Source organism: Empidonax traillii, unplaced genomic scaffold (assembly GCF_003031625.1).
Source record: "Empidonax traillii isolate 1590-97213 ecotype Southwest subspecies unplaced genomic scaffold, ASM303162v1 scaffold720:size321207, whole genome shotgun sequence".
Lineage (NCBI taxonomy): Eukaryota > Metazoa > Chordata > Aves > Passeriformes > Tyrannidae > Empidonax > Empidonax traillii.
In genome coordinates, this window is record NW_020955913.1 from 197,066 (window position 1) to 211,235 (window position 14,170).

A 14,170-nucleotide genomic window follows, 5' to 3' on the forward strand; every position below is an offset into this window, starting at 1 on the left:
TTTCCCAAGGTCCTGTCTTCAGGCTCTATTCTTGGCCCTGACAAACCAGTCAAGGGTAAGGTAGGAGGCCCATCATCACTAAAGAGTCATTAATGGGGTGGAAAAGGGTGTTGGTATTGCTTGTCGAGGTGTAGGGATGCTTGTCTGGGAAGGCCAGAGGGATGTGGTGTCGCTTTGCTCCATTCCAGCAGCGCAGCTGAGGCCTCATCCCCTGAGAAGACAGCTGTCATCTGGGCTGTCTTTCCCGCTAAGCTGCTCACTTAGTTGCTGGGCACCCTGCAAAAAGTACAAGCAGTGCTGTTTTGAGGGCCTGAGGAGCACGGGGGAGTTTTCCCGGAGTTTGCAGTGCCTCGGGCAAGCGGAGTGATGCAAGGCAGAAGCATCAGCTCTGTGCCCATCAGGCCTCAGCATTAACGTACTGTTCTCCCTTGAAACACGAAGGTGGGTCTTGAGGCTGCCTTCTCCCTAGCCTGAGGAGTAGGTGGGCTGAGTGGGTGCCCAGGGCTGCTGTGGGCCATCGGGGGATGCTGGTGTGAGCAGCCTGGAGACAGCAGAGGTTTGCACAGTGTGTGTGTGTATGGGTACATCTGCATGTGTGGTTGCATGCTGGCCACCCAGTCTGCTCTTTACTGGTCCCAGGAGGGATACTTTGACTCTTTGTGCATTTTAAGTTGATCCTGTTCATGTTACCAAGTTTTATTTTGTTTTCTTTAAATGTTGATCTGAGTTTTTTGCTTTGCATATCATATGTGTGACTTTTACCCAGTCAACAGCCAACGTTTGACTTGCCCACGCTGCCAGCAAAAGCTGCCATTGGAGAAAGAGCTCACTGCTCCATCCCAAGGGAAGCAGTAGAGGCCCAGTCAGAGCCAGTCTCTGCTGTGAAGGGCCTGTCTGCAGACAGTGGCAAAGCAAAGGCTTGCCAAGCCCCTTGTGTGATGGATGCCACCAGGCCCTGTGTGTGTACCTTATTTCCTCCTTGAATTCATTGTAGGTGTTGCTTTGTTGCTGTATCTTCCTACTCTCTTCCCTGCCACTTTTCTGCTGATTAACCAAATGAGTGTGAGGATTCACTTTCTGCCCCTGCTCCCTTTCAGTGTACCAGATGGCAGGGCTGATCCTGCTCTGCCTCCCTCACACAGGCAACTGTTTGCTTCCACGCATTGCTTTGACTTCTCTCTCCTCCACTGTAGCTCCCGTAGAAGTGGCCTGATTGCTCAGGCATCATCTCTTCCAGCTCTGTCACTACCTACTCTCTTCCATCCTTCATCTCTCCAGGCATCCCAGCCCATGCATCAGGGATGGGCCCTGCTCTCTGGGCACAGGAGAGTTACGTGCCTGCAACTGCTCCTGCAAGCACGTGGGCCTTGTTCCCGGCAAGCAGAGGTTACCAGTGGCATTGAGAGGTCCTGCTGTCCTCAGCTTTCCCACCACATCTTCTGCCACTGCCAACCTGTGCACAGCAAAGCCAAGGCACAGATTGTAGAGCCCTCCAATTACCTGCAGTCCTTGCTGCCATCTGGAGTGATGTATGCAGGCTTGTCCCTTTGCCCTGGGCAGGCTGGCTCTGATGCACTGATGGCTTGAAGGACAGCAGCATGGGGAAGGGCACCAGTGTTTTTCAGTCATTTTCTAGATTTCTGGGGCCATGGCAAAGCAGGATACCTTGTACTCACTCGGCAGTGAGGCCAAATGAGAGGAGGCTGCTGCTGTGTGAGGGCTCCCACACTGCAAGGGCCCTGTTGCAACCAGACAGCAGCTCTGCAAGGCTGGAGAAGGGAATGGACCGGTCTAGTGTCCTAGAGATGTTTTGCTTCGTCCAGGTTGTCTCTCCTTTCCCAATCCCGTTCTTCCCTCCTCCAGATTTGTTTCACTGCTCTTCCCCAGTGCACTGTGTGGAGAGACTGCTTCTCATCCCAATGAGAGGCATCCACTGCCTGTATCCCATTCCTCCTCCTGTGGCCAGTTAGCTGGGGCTTAGAAGTTAATGCAAACTGCAGGTACTTTTTTGCCTCGGAGGGGACAAGACTTGCTTACCTTCTGCTGTACAATTCTATGGGCTAGGAAGCTACTGAGGCAGGTAACCAGTTTGGCAGTCAGTCTCAAATCCCAGGGACATGTGTCCAAAGCATCACAACCACATTATCACCCGTTCCCACTTGGTTTAGGGTGCTGCTTTCAGCTGATGGTCATGATTTCACACCTCACCAGGACAAGCTCCAGCCAACCTCAGTCACCAGCTTTCCTTACCCTCTTTTGTTTCGTCCGCTTGTCTAGGAGAGAGTTTTCACAAGCCTTCCTACAATCTGGTGTGTGATCTTCCCTTCTGTCACTCTTGCCTTCTGCAGCTTCCTACCTCTTCTGGTTTCCATCTGCTTCAGATCTTCACTGAAGGCATCTTTCTTCTCCCTAACCAGCCTCTCTCTCTCACACTCCACACACACCCCCCCTTCCCTTACTGCCATGTGTTGTGTTTGGTGAAGTGAGCGTCCAGAACTGCTTTGGAAAGAGGTGTTCCCTGGTGCAGAACAGCATTTCTGTCTCCACGCTGTTCATCTGGCCTTCAGATACAAATTGCCCCCAGTGCCATCTTGGATTGGTCTGTGAGGAAGGCAGGCAGCTGTCCCATATGTGTGTTCGGCGCTCCGTTGGCTGGGTAAAAGTTCCCTTTGTGTTTTGGTTTGTCCTTCCACTTCATTTTCCCTTCATCTCCCCGCTTCATTTATTTATCCCCAGCCCCCTCCGCCCCACCCCAAGAAGTCGAGTGTGTAAGCACCAGCTCCACTACCATCCGGGTAAGTTGGGTGCCACCGCCTGCCCAGAGCCGCAATGGGGTCATCACCCAGTACTCCATTGCCTACCAGGCAGTGGAAGGAGATGACAACACCAAGCATGTGGTGGATGGCATTGGACGGGAGCACTCCAGCTGGGAGATCAAGGACCTGGAGAAATGGACCGAGTACAAGGTGTGGGTAAGGGCTCACACGGATGTGGGGCCAGGACCGGAGAGCGTCCCCGTGCTCGTGCGCACTGATGAGGATGGTAGGTGTTACTGAACGGCTCCGTCGGCTTCTGCCATGGGTTAAGCGGGTCTCTCCTAGCAGAGGTGCTGGTAAAGGGGGAAAGGGAGCAGGGATATTGACCTGGCAGTGCCTTTGGAGCAGGGCTGGAGGCTGTCAGGAGCAGTGCTCCAGGGAGCGGGTCTCCCCAGTTGCCCCGGAGCGGGTTGGGCATATGGCTCTGCTGGCCCTTGGTCTGCCTCCAGGCTGTGTGTCAGGTGTCCCAGCGTGGTCCCACAGGGTCCCACAGTGTCAGCATTGCTTCCTGCCCGCACAAGGAGGCATTGCTCTGCTTTGCCCTTGCGGTTTTATAGTGTGTGGTGGATTCCTTTTTTACTGAAGGTAGCACGAGTTCTCCCAACCAAAGGCTTCTCTCACACTTAAGAGTTTACTTGTTGACCTGAAATCCAGCAAACTAAAGAGGGGGAAAAAGAAACCCTTTTGAAACTTGTAGATACTGCAGGAAAGCTGCTTCCTGCCCCGGCTTCCAGGCAAGCCACAGCTTATATAAAGCTGCTCTTCCACTCACGAGTCAGAATATCACACGTACAGAGCACTTTACTGGATACGACAGCTTTAAAGAGAAATTGCTTTGTATTAGCAGGGCTGTCAGTTATGTCATCGTGATTTAAGCCAATTCCTTTGAAAGTGCCAGAGCTCAGGGTGACAGTAGGAGCTTCCATGGCTTCGTGCTGACCCGAGAAAGCTGCAGATTTAATGGGAGAAGAAAGAGATGTGGCATCCAGGCAAAGAAAGCATGATCCCTGCATTGCCCAGTCAGTGTAGGAAATTGAAACCAGACATGTTACAGTTCCCCTAAATGGGCTGCCACTGTCCCCCACGTCTCCATGGCTCTGGAAGTGGCGTCTGGGAATGCTCACTGACTGCATTCCTGGGCTGGCAAACACATCTGTGTGTGTCCTGCTGCCTTTATTGTTTGCTTCAGTTCTCATTCAGCAGAGTTGTAGCCCAGGGGAAGCTGTTACCCCAGAAATGTCGCAGCAGGCTCTCTCAGTTAATTTTTGGGCACCGTGGTTGGACATTCCAGCTTAGCTGTCAGGAGTGATTTCATATCCCTCTGACAGGCTGATGCTCAGTAGATACCCGTGATGAAGGAATGAGAAATGCTAAAACAGTGATCTGAAAACAAATTGAACTTTCTCCGTTTGGATCTCAGATGCAGCACATACTTCCCATAGTGGGGCAGGATAAGAGTTCCTCAAAACACCGTGGTCTGCTCACATTCACATCTTTTTGTGTCCCTGCAACATCCCAGTATCATGTCCTGTTGAGGCCTCGCTTGCCTGCAGAGCTTGACACGCAGCTTCTGTCTGGTTCTCGGGGAGGATCTTGTTTTCCGCTTGGACTCCCGGCTGTGTGTGTGGGCAGGTGTCTTGCCAGGGCAGGAGAGCCCTAAGGCTTGTGCAAGGTCACTGCACTAAGTGAATTGTGTATTACAGCATAGGCTGCTCCAGGCAGAAGGGGGTAACTGTTCAAGCACAGCCCCCTCCATTCCCGTACCTTCAGCTGGCCTTGTGGTGCTCAAATGCTCTATTCCTCCTTTCACTGTTTTATTTAATTATCTACAATTAAGAAGGACATCTGGGAAAAATAATGAATTGCCCCGCAGCTTAAAAACTGTGCTTACCTGCTGGGTAGCCGTTTCTTCCCGTTTAGCTGGTTGAAATAGTAATACTCATTACATCTGCTTGTCAGCTATCCATCCATAATTATCTGATACTGATTTCTTGCTGTGTTGAAAATTGGGGCATATGGGGTTCCAAAACCCTGGATTTTCCCAGGCCAGTGGGGACTGGAAAGGGTCCTACGATAGAAGTGCTGGGATGGAGCCCAGGTCCTTTGCTTGGGTCCTTTGCCAAGGTCCTTTGCCAGGCACTTGCATGGCAGTGGTATCCTCTGCAGGGAGTGCACACCTCTGCTCCCAGCTGCTCCAGCCAGAAGGAGCTTTCCAGGAGCAACTGAGAAGCTAATTTTTTAGAATTGACATTTTTGTCACAGTCAATGCAAGAGCAAAAAGTAATAAGGAGGTAATTTCTCCAAATAGTAAATAGGGTATAAATACATTTTTAAACGGGCCTCACCTTGCAAGAAAATTGATATTTTCTGGGCAGTGTAATTTTTCATTTTATTATCAAAAAGCATTCAGCTAGCCGTGCATGAAATACAGTCCCCAGAGCTGTCACAATCCCCACAGGCCCCTTTATCTGGCTGAGTTCAGTGACTGCTGTCACTGAGCTCTGGGTTATTGTTTTAGGATGGTGCTTTTCCCCCTCATTAACCTCTCGCTGTCACAGGGGAAGAGCACGTGCGTGCTCTGGCTGGTGGCAGGTACCAGGGCTCCCTGCAAGGCAGGCTCAGCACCCAGCCACACTACCTGGGGCTGTTGGACTGTGTTCAGGTGTACACAGAGGGGTCTGAGGGGAGGTCTTTGCATCAGGCAGGATGCAAAGAAGGCTTCAAAACCCCCACCTGTGCCCCAGGGCACCCTGAGCTGCAGGGGGTTACCATATTGTTTGTATTCCGCTACAGTCTCGTATTCTTTGCCTCCCTTGCTGCTGGAGATGAGAGGGGTAGATGGACCTTGGATCTGATCCGGCACAGTGACTTTTATTGGGGGTGCTCCTGCATGTCACAGTCGCGTTCTTTCCTACTGAGAGTAGCAAAAGTGTGTGGATGCTGGGAAAGATCAGGGATATGGTCACGCCGGGACTGCGGTATGATGTCCTGGGCCGTCCTGGCAGTGAGGGGGAGGGAAGGTAGCAGAGGGGTGAGAGGCAGTGAGAGCGATCCTGTGGTAGCTGCTAACTGTTGTCCCCGCGTGTGTTACAGTGCCCAGTGCCCCACCACGGAAGGTGGAGGTGGAGTCTGTGAACTCGACTGCCATCCGGGTGAGCTGGAAGCTGCCCATCTCCAACAAGCAGCACGGGCAGATCCGCGGCTACCAGGTGACCTACGTGAAGCTGGAAAACAACGAGCCCCGAGGGCAGCCGGTGATCAAGGATGTCATGCTGTCAGAAGCACAGGTACAGTGTGGGGACCACGGGCTGGTGGGCATGGCACTTTCCCTCTCAGCGGAGGGCCAGGCTGGCTGGCTCCAAGCATTTCTTGGCCTCCTCTTGCATCTCCGGAGCGTGGGACTCGGCCTGCCTGAGCAAGGCAAGCAGTTTGTCCCTAAAAGAGTTCAAGCAGGAAAGAATTGCTGTAGAAATGATGTATTGGACAATGTTCCTCTCTTACCCCTTCTCTGACATGTCCTGTGCAGACTCCAGCTGGAACAAACTGCACTTTGCCCTCTCAGTTTATAAACGGTCAGAGTTTTTTAAGTAAGCCTCGGATCTGTTCCTTTCGTGATGCTGATTATGTTCAAAGCAAAACTTCTGTCTCAGCAGGGTCCACCTGGGTGCTGCCTGCCTGTGGGGCCTGGGGGTGGCTCTACACCAGCGGGTGGACACAACATGCCAGGCAGGACAGCACTCCTGGCTCAGCAAAGCTTCCCTTTCCCTCCTGCTTTTGCGAGGCAATTACTTGGTGTTGCGCTGCCTCTTGAAACCAAGCTGTAGGTGAAGCCAGCTGAGTCTGGGAAAGGCCAGGAAGGGGAAAAAAAAAAAAAAAAAAGAGGTGCAGGCTCACGTCACCTGTAAATGACTTTGCTCTCTGCAGTCCCCACACCACAATCTTAAGTTCATACTTATGTGATCTCCTGGATCCCTCACGGGCTGTGAGCAGCAGCCCTGTGCCCACGCAGTGCTCCAGGCACGGCTGTGCGCTCTCTCCCAAGGTCCAGGGAAGTTTTTGGTGCCCCGTGTGTGATGAAATACAGCTCTTCTTTAAGGCAAGGGTCCTTCATCCTGGATGACCCCTGCTGCTCGCAACAAAGATAATCGTATAAATGAAGAACAGGATCTGCTGCTGTTGAAAGCAACGAGTAATCGATTCAGAGCTGGCTTGCCTGAATGATGCCCAATATAAATACTGGAGAGCTGCAACGATTAATTGATCTGTCTCCTGAATGCAGCTGTGAATCATTTATGCATTTGTCAGTGGGGAGTGCAGTGCACAGAGGCAGCTCTACTCCCCATTCATATTCTGAAGGATGAAACTCAGTAATAATGTGGAAGGGGAAAACTTTGAGGAGTGAAAATGCTTTGAGGGTCCTTGCAGTGTTGTCTGGGGCACATCTCTGTTTATGTTTCAGGTGTTCCTTTATATTTATAGTTAGAAAAGCTGCTTACTGCCCTTTACTTATTCCAGGAGGATATAATCTTCTGTGTTGTTTGAACAGTTGATGATGTGTTGTTCAGCTGGAGTTTGGAGTTAATGGGTTGGTCCCAAGCGTAGGTGGGCGAAGTTGGCAATGTTTTTCTTGTTGGTGTTTTCAAATATTTTATGCTTGCCCAGCCAGTTCTACTTTCACTCCTTACTCATACATTTCAGAGAGAGAAATCCCATGCTAATGTGTAGGAATGAGGATGCCAGAGCCAGAAACTTTTCGAAGGAGTACTGGATTTTGCATTAGCTTGGATGTGAGCATCAAGGAGGCAAGTTGCTGGAAGTTTCCTGGCTTGTCAGGAAACCACTTACCAGTCTTCTGTATTTGGTGAATTTATGTGGGAAAGTTTTTTATTTCTGTGGTACTTTTTCCTCCTGTGTGTGGTGCTGAACTCATCCACTGTTGTTTCTGGATGAAAGCGAAGGCCAAGAGATATTTGCAGAGAAGCAGCTACTCTGAAGGAGTCGCGTCACTCTTGGGATAAACTGATGATGACCCGCAGGGAAGAGGTTTCACTGACTTGGCAGAAGAGATCTTTATTTCCCAAAAGAGTGAGAAGCCAGGCATGACCTGTGCTTGTGATGAAATACATCTGCTCCAGATGCTGAAGAACCCTGTAAGAGCTGCCATCTTTCAGTACAGCAGTGCGTGTCTTTGCAAACAGCCAGATGAAACTTTAACGAGTGGTCCTGGAAGAGTTATTTTCTGTGGAAGGAAGCAAAAAGATTCACTGGAAAAACCTCTCCCTGAAGGTCACAGGATGAAGATGGCCACAGTTCAGTACTCATAAAGCTTCATGAACATTTATACCAGTGCACAAGGAGAGAATTAAACTGAAAATTTTGGGGTCAGAGAAGAAATTCTCTGGACATGTAGGCAGAGCCCCTCCTCCTGCCTAGCCAGGCTGTCTGCTGATTTTGAGTAGGTATGTACCACATAATCTGCTTCCTGCAGACAGTGTGAAGGCACTGATATTAAAGCTGACTCATGATTTTTCCTTATTGAAGATGAGAAATATAGAGAGAGTAAACGAAGATGAAAAGAAAAAGGAAAGGGAATGGAGATGTTAGCTATGCAGATAATATGGATTCTGAGCTTTCAAAACCATTTGAGCGGAAAGGACTAAAACATCAGCAGAGAAGGGGGGGGGCCCTGGTGCCAGAGAGATCACATTTTATTTTACAGCCTCCTGCCTAGGGAAAGTAATCAGTTGTTAGGAAGGTCCTGTGATGGAGCTGAGGCCTCTCCCTCTCCTCTGTGGCTGCACCTGTGACCGATTACCTCTGTCAGGATTCTGTGTGCCTTCCACTTTAACTTTCACCTCCTGCTGACAGCCTGATGGACAAGCAAATGTGGCCATGCCCTGTGGAGGAGCACCCAGGGCATGTAGGACTGCAGAGCTGGGTCAGCACCGGGTGGCAATGCCGAGTATGGTGCACAGGGCACAGAGGAGGCAGCAGGGAAGGCATCAGCCTGGGAAGACAGGCCTTCCTGTTGGGACTCCCATGGAAGCATGGCCTGTTTTCTCTTTAGACTGTCAGCTAGACCTTGTGTGAACCTCGCTGTTGGTCACCTATGTCCTGCTCCCAGCCTGCTTGTCATCCCATCAGACTGGAACATCTTGAAGGGGGACTTTATCCCCATGCTCCCCATGTGGCCTCGACAGCTGCTCCTGCCTTTGACTGTGCAGCATATTTGCCAGGGAGTCTAATGTCTGCATTGCCCTGGGGACACAGTACACATCAGCCTTGCTGCCCTACAGCCAGGAAGGATTCCTGCCACCTTCTCCTCCTGCTCTTCAGAGAGAGTCGTGGCAGGGGAGGGGTGTGTGCTGCCCACGAGAAGGGCTGCAGGCTCACGGGAAGATGGTGTGGTCTCCATCCAGCATTCAGGCTGAGGGCACGTCCCACCAGCTCACTCCAGAAGAGCAGGAAGAAGAAATGGCAATCACTTGAAGCTGTTGGATTGAGATCAAAGGAGGAAAGGGAAGAAGAGGCTTCTGTTCTCCCTGGGCAGTGCCCACCCCAGGCACAACACAGAGGAATTTACAGCCTCCCTCTTCTGCTGGGAGATAGTCAAGGATCTTTATCTGAACATATTTGGAACAACTTCTCATGCGTGTGTGCTTGTCTAGGTGAGAGTCTGGCATGGAGGGGAGATGTACTCTGCTTCCTAAGTGGAACAAACCTGAAAGGCATCATCCAAGAGGCTTTTCAGTCGTGGACCAAGGGGAAGTTCTGGAGCACTCAGACCCCTCTGCCTCCCACAGACCGAGCGCCTGAGTTTACACCCCAAGTTTCACCGTTGTGCCACAGTCACTGGAGCAGAGAGAAAGATCTGCAGGAAAGCCAATATGCACTTCCCATAGCTGGGGCTGTTGAGGAGGGCTTGAATCTGTGTTTTGCAAGAACCTTGGTCGGGGAAAACAGCCCTTCCCTGGTGAGACATGACTGCGCTGTGTTGAAGTGTAAAATGAAACATTAAGGCATTGCAGCTGCCATAAATACACACTGTTAGCTTTAGCACTTCCCCCAGCCATCCTGCCTCGTGCACACAGCCCTCTCTGAGTTCTCTTTATGACTGCTCCTGGGCTTTTCAGATCAATTTGTCTTACTGACCAACCTTAAACAGTTAAGAAGCAATTGAGCTAGTTGAAGGAAGGAAATGTTTTGATCTGTAGATTATATTATTTTAATAATGAAACTGACTTTTTACCGAGGTATTTATGCAGGCCTGGCTTTCCGCTGTTGCTCCTCCAGCACAGATCTCAAGGCATTTCTTGGCACTCTGATCTAATGCAAGATTAAAGTCCACTGAAACATTAGAGCAGGCAGAGTTTGAACATTAAACACTTCGTCTAAATTCCTAGAGGGTGATAAACTCCCTGCTATGGTGCGAGAGGCTGCTGAGTAGCCTCCTGAGCCCAACCCTGCTCTGCTGTTCATTCCAGTGCGGTGTCACCTTCTGCTCCTGTAGGAATGTGGAGGTGAGCTGGGGTGTTACTGCCATCCATATGGCCCCGTCCACCAGGGACGTGCTTTTCTAGGAGAAGTTACTTCTGGAGAAAGAGCTACCGGGCCTCATATCCTTCTTCTGGCAGGACTTCTTCCAGGTTTTAGATGAGCAGAGCAGAGTGCGTGGCTGTTGACCGTGGTGTGGGCTGGCTGGCACAGGTGGGACATCAACAGCGGTGGCTTGGGTTGAAATAAGTGTGCAACAGTGGAAGCAGCACCAAGAGGTGCGTGGAAAGAGAGCCTTTAGAGACCGTAATGCTTAGTAAGGGCCTCGGCTTTATCAGAAGTCTTTAGGGACAACTTGACTTCTTTGCTGAAATTTAATGTTGAGGTGTTTTAGGGGAATAATTGTATTGCGGTCTCACGGCATCGAGTAAGTGAACTGTAATAAAATTTTAGAGGAACATTCCTCCAATAGCTTCTTGTTTCTGAATTTAGAGAATAAAATAACAAATATTTTGAAAGTATGTCGTGTATTTTACTGCTGAGGAGAGTACTATGCCAGTGTGATAGGCTGCAGCCTGTGAAAGTCAACTCAAATAGCCTGAGCTCAAAAGGCTATTGATACCATTTAGTACTTCTGTTGCACTTGCAGGTTCCCAAGCACTCTGGCGGTATTAGCTGGGCTTCCCAGGGTCCTGAGGAAGTCAGTATCTGAGCACTGTTTCACAGCTGGCAGCTCAGGCTCAGAAGCAAGGCTTGCCAGGACTCACACTGTGAGTCAGGGGCAATAATACCTATCTTCACTTTCATCTCTTGTGCTTGAACCCATGGACTGGTGCTTCCTCCAGGCAGATTTAGTAACCTGAGATGTAAAAGGCATCACTTTGGCTGAGAGAGTTTACTGTGATCTCTGCAAACCTTCCTTTGGTGCATCAGCCACGGAGAATGTGCTGTGGGCATGCGTGGCAGCAGCTGAGCTCTGCCATGTCTCACCACCCTGAGCTTTGATTGCCTTAGAACCCCAAATCCAGCCAGAAAAATTCAGAGCCCTAATTGAGCTGCCATGGCCAGGAATCTGTGTGAACTTCTGGTGGGAAATGGTTCGTGCAGAAGCTTTCCCTGCAGGGCCAAGTGAGCGTTTGCTGTTGTGTCATTGGGAGTGAGAAGCTGTTTCCTCAGCACATGCACGAGTATGAACCTCGCTCCGAGCCACACAGCACTGTTGGAGAGGAGCTCTGTGTAAGATCTCAGCCCCCCCTTCACTGTTGACGACAGACAGCACTTCTCAGTTTCCCCAAGTCCCCAGAGCATTGTCTTGCAAGTGATTCAGGAAAGAGAAGCTCTGGAAATGTTGCATTGGTGCTTCCCTGCAGAGAGTTCCCTCTGAGCTTTGCGTGTTCAGGTCTTTGGTTCTCAGCAAGAGATGGTGGCTGGAGGATCACTAGGACAGAAACTGGAGATCAGGCAGCACAACTGTTGTGAGTGACTTGTGGGGCAGGAGTCAGCCCCAGAGCCTTGTTGGTACAACCTATCCCTTCTTGCTTCTTGCTTGTAGAAGAGGCAGAAAAATGCAAACAAAGCCAGAAGGGGAAAGTACTGCAAGGTTAGGAAGTGATGACCTGTCCACTCGTGTGAGGAGGAAGCTCTTTGCCCCTGTTTGTGTGAATGATCTCAGACCTACTGCTCAGGCTAGCGGCATGTCGAAAATCGCTCTATGCCACTTCTCCCCTCGGCACAGCCCGTGCCAAGTGACCCTCTGTGTATAAGTGTTGTAATTCCCCCAGCCCGGTCCTGCTAACTCCCGCTGTTGTCGTCGTCATCCCCTTCCTACATGTTGCCCCTTAAAACTCTGTGTCTCCATTTTTCTCTCCTCCTTCCTTTCTCCCCCGTCAGTGGAGAGCTGAGGACTCCGTCGACCATGTAAGTACCACTTGTGTGTGTTCCAGGTTGGAAAAGAGGGGTTTGGTAATTCGATTTGTGAATTTTGTAGACACAGTGCTGTCAAAACATTCCTTTCACTCCCTTAATGAGGCTGGAGAGTTACATTGTGAGACCTTCCACAAGCAGCAAATCCAGGGAAAATTGGCATTTAGATTGCTCCTAAATGCAGAAAAGCAATTGACATTTCATGTAATCTGTATATCCAGCTTGTTGCAGTGCAGTTTTAGGCAGGCTCAAGTGATCGACTCAGGAGGCACATCCTGCTTCCTGCAGTAGTTGGCCCACCAAGTTACATGGTAGAATTAGATATATATAATCTTTAAACCACATTGATCGTAGTCATGAGAAATAACCTGCACCCTCAACCATGACCTTTGGTTGAAACACGGGTAGTAATAAGAAAACAATCACATTTAAAGAGTTTTAAATTCAATTTTCCCAACATAATTTTGAAATACAAATTTGGAGGAACAAACTAGAAAATGACCTTTTTAGAGTCAGCAATTCAATTACGTGCCCTACTGTGAGCTTCCCCAGCACGGTGCGTTTCTCCTCCTGCTTTATAAGGAGGATCCTGGGCTTGGAGTGGCTTTGTCGTGACAGCACTGTGTTTGCACCGTGCAATCAGACCTTCTTTCATCCATCCCCTGTCTCTCTCTCTCTCTCCCCCACTCCTCGCAGCTTGCCTGCTTTGCTCCCGGTGGCATGCTTTTTTTTTTTTTTTTTTTTGGCGTGAGAATTTCCTCTTTGCATGGGTTTGGGAGGAGTGAATTCTCTTGGGATGATCAGAGTCTGCAGGTTTTTTTTGTGAGAGTGCTTCCCCCGCGGGTCCATTGGCACCGGTCGGACTGTGCGTCCACTCACCCGCACACACACGATCTGCTGCAGGGGCGGAGTCGGGGTTGGACTCTGGTTCACACGGTGATTTTGGCGGGGTTCTTGTTGGTGCTTGTTGATACTTCTCTGGGCTGGCTGGTTCCGCAGCGGTAACACGGTGATTCTGATGAGTAAGCCTGGGCAGGTAATCTGAACCAGCGGCACTGACTGGAAATCAGCAGGTTTAATAGCGTGGGTGTTCATGCGAGTGAGTGAGTGAGTGATGGGAGGCTGGCTGTGCTCTGAGAGCAACCACAGGTGCCCCTCGTACCCCTCAAGCCGGCAGGGATCCCCGGGGCAGAGATCAGACCCCAGGAGCAGCTTCTAAGAGTGCCCACGCTGCCTGTCCTCAGTGGCTCGAGCTTAACCCTCTCCACCTCTCCTCTTCTTGCCTGAAGGGGCAAATAACCAACCCAGAGCCTCTGCCACCTTTCCAAGAGTTTCCCCAGCCCCTTCTCCAGCCCAGTTGTTCCCTCTTGTTCCCTGACCCAGTGGTTTTTTAGTGCTGATGGCCCAGACAGTGCCCACAGATGAACGCAGCTCAGGTGTGCCTGCCCTGAGCTCCCAGAGCTGCTGAGTTAGCTCTGCTTGCTCGTTTGCAGGTCTGGCCAGCCGGGCTTGGCACAGCTCAACATTTCCACAGGAGGCCAGGAGGGAGGAGCGCTGCTCCCCTCTTTGATCTCAAATTGAAGTGCAGAGCCATGCCCTCCTCCTGCCCAGGGGAAGCCAGTTAGCAAGGATGCTAACACCCCACCGAGTCCGCCCCCTCACAGACCTCCCACGATGCAGCTTTTCCCTCCGGGTCTTGCCAGTGCCTTGCACTGACCCATCCCATCCCTGCAACACCGTGCCTGGCAAGGAGGGGTGAACACGATGCTGTAGCACTGCAGGTGCTCCCTGCCTGGGGCCCCCGCCCCTGCACTGCCTCCCTGTGCTCCCCCACGGCTCTGCTGCAAGAGACAACTTTAAAAAAAAATCCCGGAATCAGCCCCCGAGAGATTCACACAGCCAGCTGAACTGGCTTTTGCTCTGGTTCACAGCTCCAT

The 14,170-nt window shown here is 50.8% G+C and overlaps 1 protein-coding gene across 18 annotated transcripts in view; it reads left to right on the plus strand.

Moving 5' to 3' along the window:
* PTPRF (protein tyrosine phosphatase, receptor type F) overlaps positions 1 to 14,170 on the plus strand; it is a 241,396-nt gene that overhangs the window by 176,008 nt on the left and 51,218 nt on the right. For 9 of the 18 annotated variants that reach the window (XM_027900375.1, XM_027900379.1, XM_027900376.1 and 6 more), the window contains 3 exons: positions 2,737 to 3,042; positions 5,910 to 6,103; positions 12,201 to 12,227. In XM_027900375.1, coding sequence (XP_027756176.1) covers positions 2,737 to 3,042; positions 5,910 to 6,103; positions 12,201 to 12,227 — 527 coding nt within the window. The remainder of the gene's footprint in view (positions 1 to 2,736; positions 3,043 to 5,909; positions 6,104 to 12,200; positions 12,228 to 14,170) is intronic. The other 9 variants (XM_027900386.1, XM_027900390.1, XM_027900391.1 and 6 more) reach the window with 3 other exon arrangements.